Genomic DNA, 26,795 nt, shown 5'->3' on the forward strand with positions numbered 1-26,795 from the left:
CATGCATACACACACACGCCTGCCAGATCTCTGTGTCAAAATATTTTTAACCTCATAAAATGATTTGGAGTTTTTCCTCTTTCTATCCTACCTTTGTTTTTGGTGTTCTACAATTTCACTGTCATATGTCTAGTTGTGGATATTTTCGTATTCATCCTATTTGATTTCATTAAGCTTCTTGAATCTATGGATTGCATCTTTCATCAGTTTGGGAAAATTTTTAGCCACTGTCATTTTGACTGTTGTCTCTCCTTTATTCTCTCTCTTTTCTGCTTCTGGAAGTCTGACAAGGCAGACTTCTATCGTTTTCTCTCATTCTGTTCAATAATTCTCTGTTCCGTTATGTCTAACTGTTGAAGTCATTCACTGGAGATTTATTTTAATTTCAAATATCATTATTTTTAGTTTATGAAGTCCTATTTAGTTTTTTTTTCAGGTGCTTTTTGAGCTAATTTTATAATCTCTTGCTCCTTACATATATTTAAGTTATTTAAATAAGTTAAACACATTTATTTTATATTCTGTGTCTATGAATCTCAGTATATGAAATCTTCACAAGTTTCACTCTGTTGCCTGTTGTTTCTCACCTGTTGCCCCCAGAACCATGTTTCTTTCTTTGTTTTGTAATTTTTGACTGTGTTGTTAGAATCGTAAACTTTGTCTGTGGGAATTCCTTGAGACCTGGGTAGAAGCTGGTGTGTTTGCTTCTGCTCAGTGCCTGGGGGCATTACCAGCCAGAAACCACTTCAGACTAAATTCTCAGTATGAAGGTTTCAAACCACCCAAGTAATCTGAAGGCTGAAAACCCATGTGAAGACAGATTTAGCATGATGGAATCTCAGGGGAAGTTTTCTGTTTGCTGTTCACTCAGTGTCAAGGTCTGAGATAAACAATCAGCCTCGAGATCTACCCAGAGGGTAGCAGTGCTGTATGAGAAGGAAGGTAGGCTTATTTCTAGCTCATCCTCACACTAAAGGTGCAGCCTTAACTAGCTCAGCTTTGTTCAGGGGTGTCATCGAGAGTCCCTAACTTTGGTGGACACTGACCTTTGTCTCCTTCTCCCTCTTCTCCACAAGGCCCTGAAAACCAAAGCTCTACTTCACGAGTTTTTAAAAATGCACCCAAGGCCAAAGCCAGCTTCATGCTCTGAATCACATTTTGTATCTCTACACTGACTGGGTTTTAGACTCTGAGAATTCTTACTATACTAGTCTTCTCAGGCTTCCATAACAAAATATAATAGACTGGGTGGCTTTAACAAGGGACAGTTATTTTCTCACAGTTATAGAGGCTAGAAGTCTGTGATCAAGATGCCAACAGGTCTGGTTTCTGGTGAGGATTCTTCCCAGCTCATAGACAGCCTCCTTCTCACTGTGTCCTCACATGGCCTTTCCTCTGTGCACATTCAGAGAGAAACTTTCTGGTATCTCCTCCCTTCTTTTGAGGACACCAAACCCATTGGATTAAGGCCCCACCCTTATTACTTCATTTAACCCTAATCACCTTCCTAAAGGCCCCATCTCCAAATACCATCACATTGAGGGTTTGGATTTCAACATATGAACTTTAGGGGGATATAATTCAGTTGATAACACTTACTAACTTGTAAAAAGCTTTTTTTTTTCTTTTTAAATTTTACTCAACATTTTAAAATTGTTTGCTCAAGAGTGCCTAGGACCATAATACTTGGAACACTGGAAACAGATATCCTCTGCAAGGCATTTTACAAAGAAAGATTCATATTTTATCAAACCATTTGATGATGAACCTAGTCAATGGAGAAGGATGTTTCAGCCCCATGAGGGTGGAAATGGAGGCTAAACCAGAAGAAGGACCTACTACCATGAAGTTATTAAGTTGCTGACGAGAGGACTCTTTCTTGGGCATTGTTAAAAATGCTTATCTCTGTTTGCTTTTGAATCTGAAGGTGGGGTACAGGAGGAAGTGTAGGTAAGGCGTGAGAATTTTCTGAGAAACAATTTGATTTGCCCTCAGAAGGCCTAGCCTTGGCTGGTGTGTGGAGGTCAATGGCCCCATATTGGTCACTACCCCACATGCCCTGCAGGAGGTCACTCCAACCTGGGTTCCTGAAGCCAGCCCCTCTGAAGGACACTCCCTCAGAGTCAAGTTGTTCAGAAGGGTGTTCTTAGCAGCTTCGTGGGTTCTTACCGGGCTTCAGGTAGTGCTAGGGGAGCCCAGAAAGGCTGAAGGGAGTTCCTCACTGACACCACCCAGGAAGACAGCCAGAGAGCATACAATGCCGAAAGGAGGGTGTAAGAGTAGAAACTCGAAGTCTTAGACTGAAGACTCGGAGCTGTCTTCCTGCCAATAGCAGGGAAAATGCATAGTGTTTTCCTACCCCTGTTCACTGGCCCACAGGAGAGATACAAGTGTGTCCAAGGACTGCTTGTCTGGTCACTTTGGGAACACCTCCTTCAGCAAAAATCACAGCCTCTCCAAGTTCACAATAATTTTTATGAGATGAGCATTTATTCGTTCATTGACCATGATATGATCTCTGTCCTGCACAGGAGCGTGCACATAGGAGAGAAGTCATGTAAGTAAATGTAAAGCTAGAGTTTGGGTAAGTGCTAATGGAGATGAGTCTAGAGTGCGATGGGAAAATCTAGGAAGGAGCCACTACCTGGAAGGTCAAGGAACTTTTCTCAGAGGAGGTGACATTTGAACAGGGTCTTGAAGGATAAGTAGGCTTAGAAATCAGTATTTCAGAGTGGATACATGTGCAGAGGCAGCAAGGTTTGGAACAGTCTCTTAGAACTGAAAATAATTCAACATGCCTATATCAAGATGAGGCTGGAAAGGTCAGCAAGATTTAGATCATGGTGAACACACATGCTTGGTAGAAAGGCTTGAGTTTTATTCTGAAACGGATTTTTAAGGGTAGAAGTGTTAGGCTGTTGGTAATAACAATAATAGCTATCTCTTATTGTATGCCTGTCATGTGCCAAGAACTGAGCTAGGCCTTCTGTGTAAATGAATTTCTTTCATTCTCTTCATAGCATAATTAAGTAGGTTTTAAAAAGACCCATTTGATGGATGAAAAAACTGAATCGTGGACAGGTTGAAGGTTAAGAAACTTACTCATAGCACATAACCGGGAAATAAGTGGCGGCACTGAGATTTAAGCCCAGTCTTCCCGGGTCTATTGCCCATGAACTTCAGCAGCTATGCTGTGCTACTGGATGGAACAAGGTCTCAGAATAGATGAGAGGGGTTGGGACTGGTAGCACTGGGATCAGCCTTGGGAAGGATGAGGGCCATTCTTTCTTCTGAACCAGAGCAATAGGAGGAAGGTCTGAAGTTTTGAAAGGTTACTCTGACATCAGTAGAGCTATTAGAGAGGGAAACTGGGGAGAGTGAGACCAGTTAGGAGGCTGAAGCAGCTACCCAAGTAAGAAATCTGGGGTCATCAGCCAAGGCTCTGGAAACATGAAGACGAGAGACAGATTTAAGAGGAGTTTAGGGAATGGGATGGGACTTGATGGCTCATTGGGCATGAGATGGAGGGAGAAGGAGAGATCTCATTCAACGTTGTGTCCCAAGCGACCACCATAGTGCCTGGTATATAGTAGGCACTCAGTAAACATTTATTCAATGAACAAATAGATGATGACTCAGTGTTTTCTGACGTGGACCAATCAGTGGCTTTAAAAGGAAATACAAGAAGAGGAACAAGCTTGGCAGCAGTCAAGAGGGAAGCATGTGCATTTGAAGTGTCTGCATTTCATCCAATGCCATTTGGATACACTGGTTGGAGACTGGATAAATCTGGGTTCAAGAGAGAGATTTGGGGGTCATTTCGTCAACACACAGTTGGGAACAGAAGCGTAAGGAATGGATAACCCTTCTTGGAGAGAGCAAAGAGAATGAAAAGACATAGAATGGATCTGGGAACACAGTCCTTACAGATGAAGGAGATCCAGTGAAAGAAACAGAGGAGGAGCAGTCAACGTGGTAGGAGGGAAATCAAGGTTCAAAAGCAGGAAGAGTTTCCAACCAGGATGTGTCTAATAATGGCAACGCTGAGAAGCGTCTTGTTGGAAAAGGACTGGAAAGAGACTGTCGGCTTTGGTCTTGGAAGAAGACCTTGCAGTGGAGCTTCGGGGGGGCAGAAACAGCAGTGGGATGGGGAGTGAATGGATGGGGACGGAGGGATGCTCAAGAGGCCAGACATGTAGGCAGCCTTTTTGACTTCATTGTGAAGTGAGGGAAGGAGAAAGGGCACATGAGGGAGGTCGGGTGGACAGAAAGCTTTGGGCTACTTAGGGTGTTTGTTTAGGATATTGGGATTTTGAGCCCATTTGTAGGCTGTGGGCAGAACAAGCACAGAGAAAGAGAATGAAGGTGTAGGAGAAAGAGGATGGTGAGTCTTCACTCACCATCTGGAGCGAGTGAGAGGCAAATTGGACTGAGACTGCAGGAGCTCCTTTCACAATGAGCAGGTGAAGAAAATTGCTGTCATGAGAAGGAGGTGAGAGTTTTGCCCGCAGGAGTGCAGAGTAGGTCTCCTTATAATCATGGAATGATTACACATCCCTAGTACCTGTATGTGTGTGGGCATGAGGACCCTTCCTGCCATTTCATCCCCCTTGTAGGACCTCTCCTGGTTGAGCTTGAGAGGGAGATGGGAATGTTTCAGTGACTACGGCCACCTCCAAGGGCAATTGGAAGGTCCAAACAAGGCCCCAAAATGGTCTGACATGGGAATGGCCAAGAACCTATGTCAAGATACCAGCCTTGATCGAGCACCATCGTCTGTGCTGCTCTGCACTGTGGGAACAAGAACTGATAGTCTCATAGCAGAGGCAGGTGAAGGGTATGTCTCTCCTCGATAAACTAAGAATAAAACAATTAAAACCACCTTGGTCCATCCTCCCGGAAGCATCCTCCCGGAAGCTGGGCAGATTCAGGGAAAAGAGAAAAGGCGGCTCAGAGCAAGTGCTGCTGGCCTACTAGGTACACAGCTCTGCATTCTCCCTTTGATTGGGATGGTCTGGAGAAATGCGAGCCCCGCCTTGGCCAGATGGGCTATCTTAGTTTTTGTAGTCATTCTGCCCACAGTAACATTTCCCAAATTTGGTCAATCATCAGAAATAGCTGGAGAAAGTTTAAAGACACAAATTCCAAAGCTCTTTCCTCAAAGATCTGATTCAGTGGGTCTGAGAGGGGAACCTGGAACCTACATTTTTAAAGAGCATCCTGGTGGTTCTGACCAACCTGGCGTATGTGATAAATAACAACCCCCTTCCCTCCCAGCAAAGCACACAAGGCCCCCCTGCCCACCTCCCCTCAGGCAGCCCTGGCTTCAGCCACACTGAACTCCTGGTTCAGACACAGCTGGCCCTTTAAGAACTCCATCCAGCACATCCTATCCCAGTGTGCCTTCCCTTCTCCTCCGGGCAAATCCCTACCCAACTTTGAGACACAGTTCAGATCCCTGCTCTTCAGAGAAGCCTTCCTAACGCCACCAGGTCTTAGTCCTGCCTCTGTTCCTCCAGCACTTCATCAGCCCCTTCCGTTTGCATGCATGTTGCATTGCACTGTGTTGGGAATCTCTTTCCTCCATAGCTCATGAGAGCCCCCAAAGCAGGAGTGGCATGTTGTTTATCTCTCCTGCAGTTAGCACAGTGCCCGGCACAGAGGAGGAGCTCAGCAGATGTTTGAATACGTTAACAACTGACGGAAGAGACCTATCTCTGGGTCAGGTAGCTCCTCAGGTATGGCCCCGCCCATGCTGGGCCCCAGAGCCTCCTCCTGTTAGGATCTTTCAGCTCAGCCTCAGGAAGGATGTGGCTGGTGAAATTTCCGTGGTCAGGACTGAAACCCAGACCTGAGTCGGTGCCCCCTACTGGCGCCCATCGGCCTTTGCTTCACAGCTTCTCAGTATGAACTCAAGACATAGGAGTCAATTTGCATATGATCCTCGCTGGATTTGATCAGGACAGTTAATCCACCTGTGCTAGAAAAGAAGTAAAAGGCAGGCAGGAGAGAAAGAGAGATACGGGAGGCAGAGGGCTGAGGATGCAAAGGAGAAGGAGGGGGCCTGGAAGGGAGAGGGAGAGGAAAGCGCATTTTATGAACTTCAAAGCCAAAGATAACAGCGTTTTGATTATTCGCTCCTTGGGAATTATCAGTGTCACTCTTCCCTTTGTAGATCTGAAGAACAGAGAAATAACTGTCCAGCCAGCAATGACGCTCTCGTGCAAATGTCAGGAACCCATGTGTCGGCCCTTTTGTTCACTCACTTATTCATTGAGCAAACATTCACTCTTACACTCTCTGGCTGCGCCCGCGCAGATGCTGGCTGGTGATGAGAGAGGTTTTCCCTAAATTCCCCCACAGCTCATTCCTCACGACTGGGCGGCTCTAGAGGGACCCTTCCATGGCCTCCTCCAGTCCTGACCCTGATCCCTTTCCTTTTTACAGTTGTTTTCAGTTCCCGGTGTATTTTGGCATTCCTCTTCCCCTAGAGCTGGCCGTGGCCTGTTCCCACACACTCTCCTCTATTCGTGAAGACAAAGCCTGCTCCCTCCTCCAGCCAGGATTTTGTGCCCCTCGCATTTGCCCCATCCCCGTGTTCCTCTGATTTCAGCACTCATCACACTGCGCTGTGTTTCGCATATACTCGTGTGTCTCCCCTTCTAGACTGTGAGGTCTCAGGGCATTGGCCATGTTTGTCTTCCTCTATTGACTCTCCAAAGCCCAGCACCTGGCAAGGACGTATTAACTGTTGAGTGAATAATTGAATGAATGAATCCATCAACCAATGAGTGAATGAATGGATGAAGGGCTTACTACTCTCAGAGCCAGCAAAGTTAAACCTGAGGTAGTGACCAAGGTTCCAGAACCTCTGAAAGTTCTCAGTCTCTGCCCCTGGGCTTTCTCTCCCAACCTCCTCGAAAACCTTCCTTAAAGGGGCTGGGGCTTCCCTGGTGGCGCAGTGGTTGAGAGTCCACCTGCCGATGCAGGGGACACGGGTTCGTGCCCCGGTCCGGGAAGATCCCACATGCCGCGGAGCGGCTGGGCCCGTGAGCCATGGCCACTGAGCCTGCGCGTCCGGAGCCTGTGCTCCACAACGGGAGAGGCCACAACAATGAAAGGCCCGAGTAAAACAAAAAAAAAAACAAAACAAACAAACAAAAAGGTGCTGGAGGCCTCTCTGCTAGAACTCCTGAGGGTTCAGAGCAGCCCTTCCACCAGACTCCCCTCCACCCCACCCCAGGAACCAGTTCTCCAGCCCTGCCCTGGGCCCTCAGCAAGACCCAGGCAGGAGTCACCATGCAGGCCGTGCCCAGGGAAAGGGAGTTCCCTTCCTTTCATGGAGCTAATAGGCTGTTCAAAGCATTAGTATCCTGAGGCGGGAGGGGTTGGGGGAAGCCAAGGTCAGCCCTCAGGAGCTCAGAGAAGCGCTCTGAGGAGAAATAGGGAAGCAGGCCTGGAGCCGAGGGTTGTGGAGGGAGCTCTGACTCACAGGGAAGGGGCAGGGGCAGGCCATGGAAAGCCTAGGGTTTCCATGCCAAGAAGCGGAACTTTCTCCTGAGGCTCAAGAGTTGATAAACTTTTCTGTGGTGATGAAAGCCTTTCTTCAGAACCCATAGTCATTAGGTTCTGATTGGCTGTGAGTTGCAGAAAACTCCTCCACAGAAGCTTAAACGAAACACTGATTATTTTCTCCATAACCCAAAGGTCCAGAAGTGAAGACTCCAGGGCTGGTTTAGTAGTTTTCTCAGTGTCTTGAGCACCTCTGCCATGCTTTGCTTGTGGCTCTTGTCCTCATGATCACAAGAAGGCTGCTTCACCTCTGTCCTCACATTTGTATTCCAGGAAAGCAAGGAGAAAGGTGGGAAAATGCCCCGAGGGCTCCTCAGCTCATGTCTCATTGCCCAGAATCCTGTCACTTCACTATCCTTAGCTCTGAGGTTAGCCACATATATTGCCATGCTCCAAACAAAGCCAGCGTTCTATTAAGATGTGTAAATGGTGGGAGGAACATTGAGTGAACCACTATGTCTGTCACAGAGTCCCAATCATGAACTAGATCAAAAGGAACTGCTTTGGTTGGAGCAAGGCCCTGCCTACTCTGGCTCTTTTCCCACCTTTGTTTGTGCCCCCTTAGTGCCTTTGTAGAACCCCGGGGTGCCTGGGAACTCAATTTGAAAACCATTGCTCTAGGCCAGAGGTCAGCAAACTTTCTGTAAAGAGCCAGACCATAAATATTTTAAGCTTTGAGGACCATGTGAGGTTTTTGTTGCACATTCTTCTTTGTAGTGGTTTATGTATTTTTTAACCCTTTAAAAAAAGTGAGAACACTTCTTAACTCAAGGGGCCAAACAAAAATAGGCCACGGGCCTGATTTGGCCCAAGGACCATAGTTATCCAACCCCAGCTCTAAGGGGTCATGGGGCACAGGGTTTTTGGTACAGAGTGAAGGATGGGCAGCAGAGGCCAGAGCCCAGCTAGGAGGCAGTTATAGAAATGCAGTCACTGGACAAAACAATCTCAGTCTAGATCTCTTGGGACTCCAGCTTCCCAAAATATGCCTGAGAGCTGTCAGGTCCTCTGGAGCCTCGCTGAGACCTTGGGCACAGGCTGGCAGGACTGGCATCCCTGTCCTCCGGCTGGTCCTGGACGGTGCTCAGGAAGCAAGGAAGGTCCTCGGGGCCCAGGGTGGGCACCCTCCAGGGTCCCACTCCCATTGCCCACAGTTCTCTGGAAAGGCGGCTGTGTGCTGAGGGGTACAGTCTCCAGGATTCCCTCCCCCACCCGCTCTCTGCAATGAACACAGACTCAGGCTCCCCTAAGCCCTCGTCCCACTGCTGGGCCCTGGACCAGCCTCCTGGCAGGTCTCTCTGCCTCCAGCCCTCCCTCCATGCCGAGTTAGAGCTTCCCCCCCATCTTCACCCTCAAATCCAGACTGCTTGCTCTTGCCAGACAAAATGCAGACTCAGCCATGCTGCTCTCCCCTCCCCGCTGACCCCTCGGCTGCCCTCCTGGCTCCTTGTTTCCCTGTTCACTGCTCAGAGCATCTCCAGGACGGAGCCCACACCCTCCTCCATCCTGCAGGTCCCTGCACACCCACCTCCTCCATGCGGCCGCCTTTCATCTCTCCCTCCTTTGCCATCCTCCAATACTCACCATCTGCACCGTGCACTCGGCATTTAGGTTCTGCTGTAGATTGTAGGACAAGTGAGATAACTTATGGGAAGCAGCTAGCTCGGAGCTTGGCACAAGGCAGGCGCTCAGTAATTATGTCCTAGTGCAGGGTTTGTTTATTCAGTTACCTAATGGGTGCAAATTGGGCGTCTGAGCTGTATACACACGTGCCTCTTAATCATGCCTGTTTCATGTGCTGCCACTCTCCTGCCTTAGAAAGACACCTTGCCAGCTTGATTTACCTGCATGTTAGTTAATGAATCATTATAGGATCCTGTCTTTAAAGAAAGGCCAAAGAGAAGAGTGAAAAATAAATGAAAGCACCAGTACACTGGGCCCTGGGGGCCCATCCCAAAGCTTCAACGTTGTGTATGTTGTGCTGTCTGCCTGGTGTAATTAGCTCCCATGTTAGGGTCAGACCCTCTAAAATGCAGCTCACGTCAACGGTGCTCTACTCAGTGATGTGAATCACTTTATGGCTCTGGTTCTGGCCTTCAAAGCAATGTTTTCCCATCATAGACATAGTAATCCCGTCCTCTGTCTTTTGGCGGTGGCTTCGTGAGTGGGGGCTGGCTGGAAGGGGTGACGGTGGTGAGAATGTACAGGCAGGACCCTGACTCCCTGCAGAGGCCAGGCCCCTCGGTCTGCAGAAGGCACAACTGGCCTTGGAGTATTTTTTTTTTTTTTTTGTGGTATGCGGGCCTCTCACTGTCGTGGCCTCTCCCGTTGCAGAGCACAGGCTCCGGACGCGCAGGCTCAGCGGCCATGGCTCACGGGCCCAGCCGCTCCGCGGCATGTGGGATCCTCCCGGACCGGGGCACGAACCCGTGTCCCCTGCATCGGCAGGCGGACTCTCAACCACTGCGCCACCAGGGAAGCCCGGCCTTGGAGTATTTTATGAGCAAGTGTTAGCTGAGCTGCTGGGATACAGAAAAAGAGCTTAGGGAAGACTGAGAGCATAAGTCGTGGTCCCTACCTTGTGGACCGGAGACCTCCCTGGGATGCTGTGAGGGAGTCGAGCACAGTGGTAAGGGCCTGGCCTCTGGCTGCCTGATGAGTCCCAGTTCTACCACTTAGCTGTGTGATCTTAGGCGAGTCGCCTAATGTCTCTGTGCCTGGGCTTTCCCATTCGTAAAATGGAGGTATTCATAGTCGCTGTTGTCTTACATGAGTTGAGATATGTAAAGCGTTCAGAACAGAGTCGAGTACATTATAGGTGTCAGCTCTTGTAGTGACAAAATCTCTCAAGAGAAGATCAAAGAGAAGATCAAAAACTGGGATTAAGTGTCTCAAAGAATCTCCTAGACCAGAGGTCGGCAAACTCCCACCTTTGGGCCAAATCCAGTTCATTGTTTGTTTTCGTGAACTAAGTTTTATTGGAACACAGCCCTGCCCATTTGTATACATATCAATGTACATGGATTATGGCTACATGGATGTGTGGCCGCATTCATGCTGCAACAGCAAAGGCGGGTCATCGCAACAGACATCATATGGGATGCACAGGGGCAAATATTTACCACCTGGCCCTTTGCAGGAATAGTCTGCCGACCTTTGTTCTTGATGATAGCTCCTGTGAGGGGTCCAGGAGCCTGGCGATAAGTCCATGCTGGGGAGTCAGGAAACGTTTGGAAAGCGTTCTCGCATTCAGCATTGTCTGAGCCCGTGGCGTGTGCCTGGCACACCGACAGGTGCTGGTGGTTCAGAGGCCATGAGACCTGGCCCCTGCCCTCCAGGAAGTTCATGGTGTAGTGGAAGACCAGGTAAACAGATCAGTCGCAGTACAGCAGGTAAGTCCTGACACGGAGAGGAGAGGAAGGGCAATCAGGGAGCACTTGGACAAGAGCTCAAGGATGCGGAGACGTTGCTAGGGAAACTGCGGGCGGGGGAGGGGACTGTGCAAACCAGGGTTGTGAATGGGCCGTTGTGAGGGGAGACCACACAGGTCCTGTGGTGGGAGGGCAGAGGGGAGCAGGTGCCGAGGGCCCCTCCTTGCGTACTGGGCTGGGAAATGGCAACATCGTTCTGTAGGGCAGGACTGGGGAGGGTGAGAGATGGGAAGGCGATTCCAGCCTAAGCAGATGGTGATGATGGGTCATCAGGGAACATGGAGGCGAGCTTGCCTGCTCGGCGGGAAAACCAGAGGGGCTAAGGCTTCCCCACTCGCTGTAGGTTGCTCACTGTAATATGTGTCTATGTAGCCAACAAGGATTTTTATCAGTAGGGTCTAGTATTTTTGTCGAAACTATCTGAGAGCCCCAAGCAGGAATGCTTTCCTCACTCTTCTTGCATACCACCGGCGATGGGCTGCTCACTACCTCTGAATGCACTCCTTTTCATTGTGGGACAGTTCTGACAGTCAGAGTTGGGTCTCAGTGCCTTGTCATCTCTACGTTTGCCCTTGGAGACAGCCAGGGTTACCGCTGCTCCTGCCTCTGCCCCTGAGTCTCTCTTCTCCAAGGTCAGTACCCCCAGTTCCTCCATCCCCTGTTTTCTAATAGGCCCCAACTGCTGCCTGCTAAGGGCCCACAACCTCCCTCACCCACACTGTTGCACAGCCCAGACATCGGTCTGTTTTCCACCAGCCCTCAATGCTATTGCTCCTAAAACAAAAGTCTCATGCCGTACATTTACTTACAACTCTTCCATGATTCCCCCTTGTCTTTAGGACAAAGCCTAAATCCTTAGCATGACAGACAGCCCTTCCTAACCTGGCTCCTCCCACTTCTCTGGCATCACCACCCTCTGCTTCCCTCTCAGTCATACAACTCTAGATTGACTCACCCCACCGCTCTGCCCCAGCACCTGCTTCTCCCTCTGCCTGGATCACTTTCCTTTCCTTCTCCATTTATCGGACCCCAGTCCATCTCCCAAACTCAGCCTGGGCTTCATTTCCTCCAGGAAGCCTCTTCCAGCCTCCTTCCAGCCAACGGCACCCGTCCTCCCTGTCCTGTCTGTCCACGCTCACGGCTTCTCGCCGTGGGTCCCGTGCCCAGGCAGAGGGCACTGCACAGGCGGTACGGGGCTCAGCCACAAGTGCAGCAGCAGTTTCCTTCTGAGGCACCTGAAGGCACCCTGGGGTGAGGCTCTGCTGGGCTGCTTGGTTTGGACAGAGGAAGCCTGCACCACTAGGAAAAGCTATCCATGGGAATTCTCTACTCCTTGAGTGGCGGAATAGAAAACAAAGAAGCACTTGCAGCCTCCCTACTGGGAGACTGAAGATCTGTATCAGATTGAAACCAGCCTGAAACAGGCAAAAAGAGGCCCAGACGAGATGTTAGGGGAGGGGACTCTGTGTTCTGTCTTCACGAACGGCACTGTCACCCACCACCCAATTGCCCAAGCCGGCACGCTGCAGGTCTTCCCAGATTCCCTCTCTCCCTCAGTCCCCACATCCATCCAGTCACAAAGCCCTAAAGATGCAGGGCCGTCTCTCTCTTGCGTCTCCACTGTGTGGCCCTCCTGCATCGCTCACCTAACTGCCACTGAAGCCTCAAATCAGCCCCACCGGCTCTGGCCTCTCTCCTGCCATGTCAGTTTCCACACGAGCAGCCAGGCCCATGTTCTTCTCCAACACCTAACTGTCCCCGTCACCCACTGTTTAAAACTCTCCTGCCGCTCCTCCCTCAGGATAAAGCCAGCTCTTCGAGGCAGGGGAGGCTATGAGGCCCTTTGGACCTCGCTGCAGGCAGATGTCTCAAGTTCTGGACCTCCTGGAGCCACCACCTTGCACACAAGGCCCAACCACATTGTCCCCCAGAATGAGGCAGCTGACGGCTATTATCAGTTTGTGGACCTGCATTGATAGACACTGACCACTCCAGAATGTTCCATCTCTGCCACAGCTCGGGCCTTGTGCCCTAGACCCCTGCCTCTCCCCCAGCTCGGGCCTTGTGCCCTAGACCCCTGCCTCTCCCCTTCTGACCCCAACAGTCTTCCAGAGCCTTCAGAACTCTCAGACCACCCCCACCCCACCCCCGCCAATCACAAGCCGCCTCCCCGCCTCCCCCCGCCAATCACAAGCAGCCTCCCCGCCTCCCCCCTGCCAATCACAAGCAGCCTCCCCGCCTCCCCCCGCCAATCACAAGCAGCCTCCCCGCCTCCCCCCACCGTAGGCTAGCGTCTGTCACCTGGGGTTCTGGTTATCAGTTTACTGTTCTGTCTCCCCGCTCACCCAGGGCAGGGACCGTGCCATGCTCACCATTGAAACCCTACCTCCTAGGCTGGCACGTGGTGTGAGTGCTTAGTGAGTATTTGCAGCAGGCAGGGCGAAAACAAGATAAAAGAATCTTGTCGAAAGCCCTTTCCTGGAACGTTCATTTATTCGACAAATAAACAAAGTGGATGGAGAAAAGCAGGCAGAGGAGAGGCGGAGGGAAGTGTCTGCAGGTCCCTGAGGACCGCATAGCTCAGAGTCCACATGTGGCCTGAAAATCTGCCTCCAGTTCCGCGAGGATTTCTGTGCATTAAAGCATGAAGGAAGAGTCTCATCCTCTCACAGCTGGCCAGATGTGCCTGGTGTTGCCATGACAGCCTCCAGAATTGGCCAGATGTACCATGATCGTCTTTGGAAAACGTCAGGGGACCCCAGAGACTGTATGGCCCCAGAGAGAAAAAGTTGACACTCAAAAAGGTGGCATGGAAACACTCAGTTTGGATTGAGGGCTGTGTGGGGTGGTGTCGCGGGCGCTCTGGGCATGGCGACGTGAAGATCCTTGCTGTCTTCAAGGCCGTGGGAGTCTCTCCCGGCAGCCCCTGCCCTCTCCCTAACCCCTGCTCCCTCCCTAGGTGATCAAGCTGGCCTTCGAGGAGTTTGACCTGGAGAGGGGTTACGACACCCTGACGGTCGGAGACGGCGGTCAGGACGGAGACCAGAAGACGGTTCTCTACATGTGAGTGAAGCGGAGCACGTGGTGGGCAGGGCAGGAGCTCGGGCACCTTGGCTGGGGGCAGGGGATGGGCTTGTCGAGTCCTGCTTGGTCCCCCTGACCCTACCCCCCGCCACCATGCTGTGACAAGGAAAGGTGTCCTGCAGCACTGTCTCAGCCACAATCCTTCCGTCTCCCTCTCCTCCTACCAAGGAAAACAGAGCACTGGGCTGGAGTCTCGCTAGGAAGTCACAGGGGTAGTATACAGAAGGAACAGCCTCTCAGGGAGCAGGGGGAGTAGAGGTTTGCTGCGTGCGCCTGGAGCATTCCACTGGACTGCCTGCGTCTGTGCAGACCCTGCTTCTCCCCCAGGAGTTTTTCCTCAAGGCCACGTACACGTGTGGTGGTCTAACTTCAGACAGAGACAATGGAAGTGTTTTGCTCATTTCCCTCCATGCTCATAACTGTCTGGGAAAAGGATAGTTTCAGGGAATTGGGACCACATTTTCTGAGGCCAGAAGGGCTGGTTTGACATGATCTAGTCACGGGAGAGGATGATGTCGGGCTGTCCTGGGTTCCATTACACTGGGTCTCAGCTCCTGGGGGCCATTTGGCTCCTCCTTCACCCATCATGATTAGCCTGACATGAAAGCAGAAGAATGCTCCCGTTCAGGGCGTGTTGCCCAGCGTTAGAGAGATAGACAGGCCTGACCTCATCCACCTCCCCTGCGAAGAAGGAGGGAGATTTCACATATGTTGGGCACCTGCTATGTGCCCAGGCACTGTGATGGGAACTTTCACATCAGTTATCTCATTTAATTCCCACAGCAGCCCTGTGAGGAAGGTGCTATTATACCCATTTAACAGGTGGGAAAACTGAAGCCCAAAGGGTACAGAGATGGTTGGTGGCAGAACCAGCACTTGAATTCATGTCTTTTGATTTCCATCAAGGACAGCATCCCATGCCACACCCACTCCCAACCACACTAACACCCTCTGGTCTTAATGCTAAATAAAAAAAGGGCCATTCTGTAATAGCTGGCTCGTCCAGGAGCTGTTCTGTTCTGGGTGCTTCTCATACCTTCCTCACATCTACCTGGAATATCCTGTTAGGGCAGTTGAATAACATTCCCTACCATGTCAGGTGACATAGCTGGGACTTGGGATCTCAAGAGGAAGGAGTGGAATGTCAGCCTGAAGGGCATCCTCCCTGCTGCCTACTCTCCACTGTATTAATCAGGGTTCTCCAAAGAAACAACCAATAGGATGTGTATATAAAAAAAGGGATTTATGATAAGGAATCATTTTGTGTGGTAATGGGGACTGACAAGTCCCAAGATCTGCAGGCTGAGTCAGCGAGCTGGGGATGGACCCAGGAGAGCTGATGATGTAGTTCTAGAGCAAAGGCCAGCAGGCTCAAGACCCAGAAAGAGCTGATGTTCAGTTCAAGTTCAGGGTGGGAAAAAAGCACTGCCCTAGCTGGAAGTCACGCAGGCAGGAAGAATTCTTTTTTACTTGGGAGAGAGTCAGCCTTTCTGTTCTATTCAGTTCTTCAACTGATTGGATGAGGTCCACCTTCATTGGGGAGGGCAATCTGTTTTACTCAGTCTTCCAATTTAAATGTTAATCTCATCCAGAAACACCCTCACAGAAACACCCAGAATTATGCTCGGTCAGATATCTGGGCACTTTGTGGCCCAATCAGGTTGACACCTGAATTACCCATCATACTCAACCCCTCCCCTCCTCTCTGTGCATCCCCATCACTCACCTGCCCTGGCATGCTGACCTGTGTGGTACATCAGCTCGATGTGTCCAAGAGACCAGGATCCCACTCTGTCTCCCCCATGACCCCATTGTGCTCTGTCATAGAGAGAACCGCAGAACAGCAGAGCTGAAAAGACTCTGGGGGATCATACATTTCAACCCCTCATTTATATGGAGTGAAAAAGCTCAGAGAGGCTCGACCATTTGCTCAAGATCTCACAGCAAATGAATGGCAGATCCAGGGCTTGTACCCAGGTCTCTGGACCAGTCTAGTTTGAGTGAGATCCCAACAAGTTCTGTAGCAGCCCAGGGGCTCTCCCACCACCCTCAGATCTCTTTAGGCCAACATCAATATCAAAACTTCAGGGAAACACATGCAGAATCCTTGGGTTCCTTAGTTGTCATAAGTGGGTCACACAGAGGAAGAGCAGAGGCCTTGGTCTTCACCCTTGCTCACCACCACCCTGGAGTCCATCCTTACTCATTACAGAATGTCAGAGCCCCCAGCCCAGGGATGTCACATGCACCAGACTGCTGTATCCCAGGTGGTCTCTCCCCGCTCCACCGGCACGGTGCTCACAGAGTACCGATCCCCTCTCTGCGGCCAACTCAACAGCCCTCCTCAAGCTTTGAGACCCCAGGGTAGAGCAGGGATTAGGGTCCGTTAATCCCACCACCCCCTCACAACCCCCCACACCCCATCTGTGCTGACAGTTTGTCTGGTCCCAGCAGAAAAAGGAAGCCAGGTTTCTTCTAGGAGCCCCAGGCTGTGCCGTGGACTCTGACTCTGCCACTCCAGCAGGCTGACCTTGGGAAAGCCACTGCCCATTTTGCACCTCTGTCTTCTCATCTGTACAGTGGGGATAACACAACCTCTACCTCACTGGGCTACTGGGGACATTAAATAAGATCATGAAAGGGACATGGTCTGACTTGGGTAGGTGCCTGGTAGATGTGAGTTGAATCAGAATCCTCTCCATGCCTACACTCTCTTCTTCAGAAAGAGCGTTGCCCAGGGTGGTGGCTGCGCTTTAAGCCTCACTTCTCATGCTGGAGTGGAAAGAGGTGCCTCATTAAAAGGACCGGCTGGGTTCCGACTGGGGAAATGGGTTTCTGTCTGTGTCTTTTCTGCAATACAGTTCACACGAAAGACAGGAGGTTGCAGGGGTGTAGACACCCCCTTGATTAGATCTGGCTCCAGCCATCCCTCCCCTGTGCAAGTGAGGACACAGACCTCTCTTCCAAGCCCTGGAGTCTGGGCAGGGGAGTCGTGGCTGAGATGCAAGCTCTGCCTGTGGCCGGAGGGGAGTGGTCCTGAGTCTCCCAGCACGTGAGCACGTGCTGCCGGGCTCAGTGCCAGAAACACTGTGGGGCCCAGTACCTGCCCGAGGGGGCCTGGCACCTAGATATTCCTTTAGATGCCGTCAGCCACACGGTCATTCTCTTGGGGTGCCACAGTGGGGTGCACGCCTCTGAATCTCTCTCTCCTGACAGCCTGACAGGTACGTCGGTCCCAGACCTCATTGTCAGCACCAACCATCAAATGTGGCTCCTCTTCCAGACCGACAGCAGTGGCAGCTCCCTGGGCTTCAAGGCTTCTTATGAAGGTAACTGCCATTGGGGAGCCAATGAGTCAGACGCTTGGGGTCTGGTTTGGAGTCAACAAGCCCTGGGTTCGAATCCCGGCTCCGCCCTGCACTAGCTTCCTCTCCTTAGGCATGTTATTCAACTTCTCTGAGTCCCAGCCTCCTTCTTTGTCCAGTGGGTCTCCTGGGCTGTTTTGAGGATTATCTGGGATCAGTCACACACATCAGTTCCATCCTGGGTTCATACCTGGCTTATGTAGACCTTTGAAAAGCCCCATAAACTTTCTGAGCCTTGCTTATTTTATAAAATCTTTAGACTGGAGACAGTAGCTTCCCAAGCTGCCCTATTTGGGTGTCATAGTGATGAGTGACTATGTGCACAGGGCTAGGGACAGACACACACCGTTGGTGACCTGAGGAGGGTACAGACGCAGGTGACCTGCATCTCTTGGTGGGAACAGGCATTAAGGGAACGGCGAAGTCTGGGGTCCAAGAGGTACCTTTACCATCACCCCTCCATGCACTGCCAAGCCTCCTGATGCCTGCTAGTGCAGATCCCCACAGAAGGTGGAGCAGAGACCATCCCCCGAGCATTTGTGAAGGCCCTGTTGGGTATCCGCCCCTAGACCAGCACTGCGGGAACAGATGCATCAGATCTAGGCCCTCGCTGCAAGGGACCTGCGCTATCATGGCAAGACAGGAGAAAACAAACGAGGTATTATTAAAGCAAGATAATTGCAGCAAACAGAACCAATGGGAGCACAGAGAAGGGGCAGCCGTCCTTTCTGGGGCATCGGGAAAACCTTTATCGAGAAAGGGAGCTTTAAGTCTTTTAAATGACTAGAGAGACAGGAGGCAGTGGAGGGGGAGAGAAAGCGTCCTTCTCCACCCCATTCGGAGACGTGATCATTCTACACGGGACTATTTAGGGTCCAAAGGACTCTCACTCTGCTCAGTGTGACTCACACCCCCAGTGGACCAAAGGCTCTTCCTGTACCAGGACCTGGATTCTGTCACCAAACTGGGTACACAGGACATGTATTAGTGTCCTAGGGCTGCCCTAGCAAAGCACCACAAACTGGATGGCTTTAACAACAGAAGTTTATTCTCTCCCAGTTCTGGAGGCTAGAAGTCTGAACTCGAGGTGTCAGGAGGGCCACGCTCCCTCTGGCACTCTGGGTAGACTCCTTCCTTGCTTCTTTCTAGCTCCTGCTGGTGGCCAGCAATCCTTAGCTTCTAGCTGCATCATTCTCATCTCTGCCTCTGTGGTCACACGTCCCCGTGTGTCTCTCTCCTCTTCTCATAGGACACCAGTCATGTTGGATTAAGGGCTCACCATCTTAACTTGATTTCATCTGCAAGGACCCGATTTCCAAATAAGGTCACATGCACAGGGACCAGGGGTGAGGATTCAGCACATCTTTTTGGAGAATACGATTCAACTCATAACGGGAGGTTAGCCCTCATTTCCTGCAGGAACACTGTCAAACCATGATAGGCCCACTGGGGTAAGGATGATGGATGTACTGTTTGAAGAGTAGGAAACATGCATCTAAATGAGACAGGACAGCAGACAGAGAACACCTATTGGGTGACAACGTGCTGAGTTCAAATCCTGGTTCTGTCACTTTCCAGCTCCATGGTGAGTCAGGGAGCCTGTCTGGGGCTCTCTTTCTTCATCTGTGAAATGGACATCATAATACACCTTCAGGCACAGGGCTTCTGTGAAGATTAAGTTTAGATAAAGAATGTGAAAATTAAAATGTTGCAAATTACAAGGTGAGTAGTGAGTGAGTACATAGGTAGTTAAGTGAATGGGCTCTTCTGGCACATCGTTATATGTACGCAGCTGTGAGGCAATGGAAAGAGACCCAGACGAGAAATCAGGAGACCTTGATTCTGGCCCAAGCCCTGGCCCTCACTACTCTGGAAATGGGAATGGGTTTAGACTCAAAAGGTTTCTAAGGTTTCCCCATTTCAGAGCTTCTACAGATGTTCAGCAGTGAATGTTTCCAGAAGTGGGGAGGAATGATTCTGTGCCATGCACATTCCCTAATCTTTCCATATCTTATTCATGGCTTGGATAAGACAAAAGTCACATGAGCTTGAGAGGGCTGATGGTACAGCAGTCAGCAAACAGCGTGCAGAAAGATCTGGATGGAGTGGAGTATTGGCTCAATTACCAGGATAAGATGAAGTGGGAATAAATATCAAGTCGTTTGAAGTTTCAAAAATATCAGCTACTAGAATTTATCCCAGGGAGTGAGTGTTGCTTTATTCTCTTCTGATCAGGCGTCAGAGAACTGGGCATAGACGTGGGGACCTCAGCTTGAGATGGATAAGGAGAGGACTTAAAGTCAAGCCCCGTGAGCAAGGTTAACAGCCCCCTGAATGTTTATTCGGGGGAAAGTGGACTCAGGGGAGACTTGAGAGCTGTGTCCAAATATTTGAAGGGCTGTTCTGTGGGGAAGAGGAGTTAGGCTTGTTTGGTGTGATTTCATTGGAAAAGAAAGGGACATATCGTTTGTTGAGAGCCTATTATGTGCCAGAAGCTGTGTGTTCATTGTCTCAGGGTTTTCAAACTGTCACACAAAGACCTGGGCTACCCTCAGTGACCACCAAGGTGGTGGGATAGGGGATGCCCAGCAGGGAGGCCTCTGACCCTGCCTCCATCTCCTCCTGTAAACCTTCTTCTAAGAGGGGATTTGTAGCTAAGCACGAGTTTGAATAGTACCGCTTCATCCCATGCAGTGCTCACAGGTATGTGACGATGGCTGCTCTTCTGTAGAAGAGGAATCAGAGCCTCAGAGGGTAAGTGACCTGCCCAGGGCCACACAGAAATGTGGGACCTGGCAGAGTCAAGATTCGACGCTGGGTCTCTGTAGCTTGAAGGCCCATGATTTTCTCTTATACTGGGAGCGTCCCAAAGTTACAGAATTTCAATTCCTTATCAAATCTTTATAGAAGCCGAAGCTTTGCCCCAGTCAAGTGGGCCATGAGCCCAGTCAAATAAGTCATGAGCCTGGGTTCCTTGTTCCTAGAGATTGGGATTAGGTTGGCCATTTCACTCAGCCAGTATTGATTAAGCTCCTGTTATGTGACCAGAACGAGGCTAGGTACTGTGGCGACAATAGAAGACAACATAGACTTGGCCTAAAAACATACGCTGTGTGACTGCTGGTCACAGACTAGGTGTGGGCCGGACTTCTCCTCGGAACCATGACGAAATAGGAAGAGAGAAGAGAGTCTGGACGTTTAGACCCCTCACTAACCCACGGGGGCTACACGGGTTCTGTGCACAGACGCAGCAGCTTCTGTGAAGATAGAACAGACTCTGGAATTGGACCAGAGCTGGTGAATCCCAGCTTGGCCCCAGCTGTGTGACCTTAGGCAAGTTATACGGTCTCTCTGAACCTCAGTTTCCCCACTCATAAAATGGAGGTAATAATGCTGACTATATGGCATCGCTGTGCAGTGTTATGAGATGAGATCACGAAGGCTCTTGGCACAGTGCCTGGCACAGAGGTGCTGTCCCCTGGGAGCTGAGAAAGTTCCGTGATGACCACTGCCCTCCACTCCGGGCTGTGCCCTCCTCTGCGGGCCACGTGGCTCCGTGCCTGTCCCCCAGGTGGCCCGTGGTTGCTCTGATAGCCCCGGTCCTAGGCCCCTGCCTCACCCTCACTCCCCAGACTGGCTGGGAAAGGAGGTGTTTCATGGTGGCCACTGTGTAAAGTGTGAAGGCAGACGTGGCAGAAGACAGACCCTGGTCACCAAGGGCCTCAAGGCCTCGTAAGGAGTTAGCACTTTGTTCAGCAGGAAGAAGAGCCTGGGAAGGGTTAAATGTCAGGATGGGCCTGCCTTTCCCTTCTTGTCCTTCCACCTTTGACCTTTGTTTGAGGGTGACACCCATGGGTCTCACACCTTCATGGCGAGATGCCCTCTTCTGTGGAAGAAGTGGGTGGTCGAGTTCCCTGAGGCCCCGATATGACTGTGCCCTTTCCCATCTGCTCTGGGCTTCTCTCCCTGCAGCCTTCTAGGTCCCCTCCACCCTCCTAGCTACTCCCCCTAAGCTCTTGCATGGCTCCCCACTGCCCCCTCAGCGCACGCACTTCTCAGGCTCTCAGCTTTCATCCTCTTTTTCTAGAACCTTCCACCGTTGATCACATCTACTCCCATGACTTCAACCTCAGCCTAAACCCTGGTGACTTTCAGATCTACTCCCCACTTGCATGTCTAGCTGCGACACATCTTACATAGCTTCCCCCTCGGACATCTCAAGCCCACCCCGTCTGTCTTAGGCCTATTCTGGCTGCCATAACAAAATACCGTAGACTGGGACGCCTGAATAACAGGAATTTATTTTCTCATGATTCTGAAGGTTAGAAGTTCAAGATCAGGGTTCTGGCTGATTTGGTGTCTGGTCCGGGCTGGCTTCAGATGGCTGCCAGATGTCTTTCTGGCTTGCAGATGGCTGTCCTCTCACTGTGTCCTCACGTGACCTTTTCTCGGTGTGTGCACATGGAGGGAGAAGAAGAGTGCGAGTGCGTTGTCTGTTCTTATAAGGACACTAATCCTATCAGATCGGGGCCCCACCCTAGGACTTTGTTTAACCTTTATTACTTCCTTAGAGGCCCCATCTCCAAATACAGCCACACTGGGGGTTAGGACTTCAACATCTGAATCTGGGGGAGACACAAACGTTCAGTGCATTAACACCATCCCAAACCAAGCTCTCCGTCTCCACCCCCACACCCCCTGCTCCCATGTCCCCATCCCAGTGAACAGCACCACCATCCACACCATCACTCAGCCTCATCTCCGCCTCCTCCTCCCTCTCCCACCTCTGACTCAGTCCCCAGATTCTGCCAGTTCTCCCTCTGCGGCGCCCCAGCTCCTCTGTCATTGACGTGGCTAGGCCCTCGTCGCCTCTCACCTGATGACCACACAGTCCTCCTACCCAGCATCCCTGACTCCAGGCCCCTCCCCCAGCCCCACCCATCTGCCTCTTGCAGCTCAGTGATCTTCCTAGAATCCAAATCTGGCACAGTTCCCTGCTACTTAAAAAAAACAAAAACCCCATAAAACTTTAACGACAGCTTCTCACTGCTTTCAGGATAGAGCATCGGCATTCGTCTGGCATCCAAGGCCCTCCATGATGGTAATTCCAAGCCAAATGCTGGCTCCTGTGAACCCATTCCAGGCAGACTGCAGTTTATTGATCTATCTGGTCCTACAGGGCGTAGCCCAGTGCCTGGCACCATCGGGCACCCTTCCTCTACATCCTCTCAATCCCCTTTCGTCCCGCTTTACCACCTCCCGGCACTCAGGTGCCAAGAGCCCACATTCTTCACTGTCCCCATAGACTCTGGGGTCAGACAAACCCACTTTGTAACCGAGTTCTGCCATGGGCTCTGTGTGTGATCTTCAGCCAATCCCTCCACATCCCTGAGCCTGAGTTTTCTCATCTGTGAAGAAGGGCTGATAAACATTCATCTCACAGGGGTCTTGCGAGGATTCCGTGCAGTGAAGCCTCCAGCGTGGGGCGTGGCACACTCGGTTTAAAAGCCTGATCCCCTCCCCTGCTTCCCTAGTCCTGCAGCTCTTCTAACCTGCACTCATGGCCCAAAGCTTCAGAATTATCTCCACCCCCATCTTAGCCCTTCTTTTAGCCCAGCTCCTGGGGAATTCCATGCAGGACAGACATCTTGGCTCAGGGATGGGAGGGTGGCCGGGATGCATGTGTTCCACAGGTGGCATGAGGCATTTGAAGGCAGAAACCCCCAGGCATACCTGGCCCCATCAGCATCAATACCCCATCTGCCCCTGTTCAGGTAGAGAAAAACTTCCTTAGAGCAGGCAGGTGGCACTGCAGTATCATCACCACCACCCCCCACCACCCATTAAAAGTTTGAGGTCCTGGGTGGGAAAAGTTGAGGGATTTATTTCCCAGAAATACTTCTCATCATGCTTGTCACAATCCCAGGTCAGGGTGGGGGAGGGGCCTCCAGCTCTGTCAATATCTGAGTCTTTGGCACCTAGAAACTCAGGCCCCCTCCATGAGGGCAGCCAGCTGTAGGAAAGCATTCATATTTGCAATTGCTTTGCTTCCCAGCAGAATAAGAAATATTTAAGGAACAGGCAATTAGCACTTACCAGAAACATTATAAAATTACATACAACTTGCTAACAAGTTTTAGCATCAATCTCGGAGTCGCTTCACTTCCTGACTTGGAGCCTGGAATCTGGAAGCCTAATGCTAGATCTCGGAGGCCGGCCTAAGGGAGGAAGGAGCTGGGACCCTCACCCTGGAGATATGGAGAAGCAGGGCCGTAGAGATCACGCAGAAAGGATGCCCAGTAGTCCAGGGGACTCGTGTTGGAAATAAGGTCCCCTGTGTATCCAACATCATCTAGGCCCCTATTATATGTTACAGACACTGTTCAGACCACAGCGGGATACAAGGATAACAAGACAATCTGTGCCTTCACCCAAGTCTTAGTCTGTCTTCATTAGAGTCCAGGAAGTATGAGAAAATGGGGAAATATCAAGGAGGGGCAGCTAACCTTACTTGAGGGCATCAGGGAAGGCTCCCTGGAGGAGCTGGTGTCTGAAGCTAAGACTCGTTTATAGGATGGAAAGGAGTTGGTCAACATCCCAGAGAGAACAGGTTGACTTAGAAAGCCTGATCCCCTAGGGTTGCCTAGGGTTGAAGCTAAAACTTCCACAGAATGAAGTTTGAGAGCAAGTAGGGGGAAGATGGCCAAGTCTAGCCTTCTGCAGGCGGTGCCTGCCTCCCCTTCTCCAGAACTGAACTCTGGTGGCACCAGGAGGCCTCCTGAAACAGATGGTGTTAGAGCTGAGCTTGAAAGGAGACCAAGGGCAGCAGCCCAGCATCCTGACTCTGCTCCTTTTTGGACCCTGCCTTTCCTCCAATCAGAGCATTAAGCACATGGCCATTTTCAGCCTCCAGTCTGCAATTTTCAGGACCTCTGTCTCTTCTTACTTTATCCCCATAAGCTCAGAGGCCCAAACTTTCCATCTTCAACCAGGAATGACACCAGGCATGTTTCTAAGATGTTCACTGAGTTTCCATGATACCCTTAAAGCTTCCTCAGGCACTGGGACCTAGAGGTTTGCTAGATACAGGCAGCAGCTGCCCCTCTCAGGAAGGCCCAGTGGGACCCACGCTACACACGAGTCTTTCTTGGCCCCCGGGAGGCCAGGGGTGCTAAGCAGCGAAGGATGCTGCACCTTTAAAATTTGGCAGGAAGTCATCTGTCAATGAGATATGCTCTTTAAATACATGGGCTTTTGCAAACGGCAAGCTCCAGTTTGGAGCTGATACAGACAGCCTGGGGGCACCTGGATGTTCTGCATGTTTGTCTTCACCCCATATTCACCATATTCACCCCTGTTTCCCAACCTCCTTCAGTCTGTGACACACCCATGACAGTGTGGTGGAGGAAAGGGATGGGAGGGAGGAAAGAGATGGGAGGGACGAATGTCACCCACTTCCTCCACCCACATCTCCATCCCATTCATGAAAATTGTGTGCAGAGAACGATGCACAGCTTCCCAGAGATACACGTACAGCTGCCCTCTGTCTCCTGCCTGCTTGTGCCCTTCCCATCATCAGTAGAAACGTACAGTGGGATGTGGTTCCCAGGAAATCCATGAGCTCCAGGCATGCCCAGAGGTCGTCTTAATGCACCGAAGTTGTCCTGGTCACTCATTAGGAGTCTGTGCTGGTTGAGCAATTGGTCTGGAGGGCTCAGGATGCATAAGGCACGGCGCTTGGTTCTGGAGGTACAAAGAGCAGTAGGGGTGGGGCCCCCGTCTGTAAGGAGCTGATCCCGGCTCTTCACGGTCTCCCAGACCATCTCTCCAGCCTCATCTCCTTTCATCATCACATCCTGCCACACTGAACTTCTAACTATTCTCCAGAATTAAAATAAAGAAATAAATAATTGTCCAAGGGGGCTGGGAGTGAGAGAGAGAGAGAGAGAGAGCTCCTAAGGCTGCCTGGGTGACTCAAGGGTACAGCCCCAAGGAAGCACTTGAGCTGACACTGAGAGATGATTCTTTGTCTAGTTGACAAGTGGAGGGTGTTTATTAGGAAGAAAGGACAGCAGGTACCAAGTTAGAGCCACCTGAGAGCCGGCTGGGCTCTGCCAGCAATGGGCCAATAATGACCTTGAGGAAACACCTCCTGATTCCTGGTTACGTGCCACGTGCTGGACATTTGGACAGTTGTCTTATATACATAAACTCATTTAATCCTGAAAACAACCCTGCAAGGTTGCTGTACTTATTACCATTTCTGTATTACAAGTGACAAAACTAAGACTCAGAGAGGGTATGAAAGGTACCCAAGGTCTACTACTTAGTGTCAGAGCCAGGATACATATCCGGGACTTGCTCAGAGTCCTCACCTTCGCGCTATTTTGCCCCCTGCCCGTGGCTCCGTTTTGTGGTGAACCTCAAGGTCGGAGATGGACAAATAGGAGGCTGGGGCGGGAGGGGCAGGCAAAGGTCCTGCCACGCCAAGGAGTTGGGGTTTTCATCCGTGGATTTTTGGGAAGCCATGGAAGAATCAATGAGCAGGGCACACTACTGATCAGATGTTTGTTCCTGAGCGATCTCGTGCTGCTTTGCAGAATACGACAGAGTAGAGGGAAGGGGCAGGGGAACGGCTCTTGCCTAATGCCATGCCCAGGTGAGGAATTGAGAGGGGTGGACTTGGGCGGTGAGGGGAAGAATGGAGAGCAGAGGGTGCAGGGATATCCCGGAGGAGGAACCGCCAGGAGGTGGTTAGCGAGGGCTGTGACGGGGAGGGGAGGGCAGAACCCAGGCTGATTCCTGTGTCTGCCTGGACAACCTCCATGAAGCCTCTTGCCTCCCGCAGCCGCAGCCCGAGACCGGAGCTGCCTCCCCTTCGCCCCCAGAGGTTGTGTGGTCAGGTACACACCCCGTCCCGGCCCGCATCATTTACTCTGTAACTATCTCTAGAGCCACCTGACTGGGAGTTGTCCAAGGGCAGGGCCCTGTGTCAGGCAGCTCTGTATCATTAGCACTGAGCGTGGCATTGGACACACTCCCCGTGCAACACATATCAGCTGTGCTCACACACTGAGCAGCATGGTCCCTGTGCTCCAGACACTGTGCTAAGTGATCACCAACACATAACTGACGCCTGCCTCCATAGCGCTTCCCTTCCAGTGGGTGGGGAGATGAGAAACGAGGAAGCCACCTGGCAGCCGGCAGGGCACCAGTGGGGGCTGAGATGGTGAACCAGGTTGTCCCTGATGCCCCAACAGACAGTAGGCTCCAGGAGAGAGGAGATTTTTGCCCTTATTTCCACCACTATACATGCAGTGTCTAGAGCAGGAGCTAATGAAAT

General features: G+C 51.1%; 1 protein-coding gene across 1 annotated transcript in view; it reads left to right on the top strand.

The window, feature by feature from the left end:
* Positions 1-26,795, top strand: part of CSMD2 (CUB and Sushi multiple domains 2) — a 668,027-nt gene that overhangs the window by 350,674 nt on the left and 290,558 nt on the right. The window contains exons 11-12 of the mRNA XM_027109194.1: positions 13,963-14,066; positions 17,304-17,416. Of these exons, the coding sequence (XP_026964995.1) occupies positions 13,963-14,066; positions 17,304-17,416 (217 nt within the window). The remainder of the gene's footprint in view (positions 1-13,962; positions 14,067-17,303; positions 17,417-26,795) is intronic.

Source organism: Aethalodelphis obliquidens, unplaced genomic scaffold, assembly GCF_003676395.1.
Source record: "Aethalodelphis obliquidens isolate GAN/ISIS:26980383/991018 unplaced genomic scaffold, ASM367639v1 scaffold9, whole genome shotgun sequence".
NCBI lineage: Eukaryota > Metazoa > Chordata > Mammalia > Artiodactyla > Delphinidae > Aethalodelphis > Aethalodelphis obliquidens.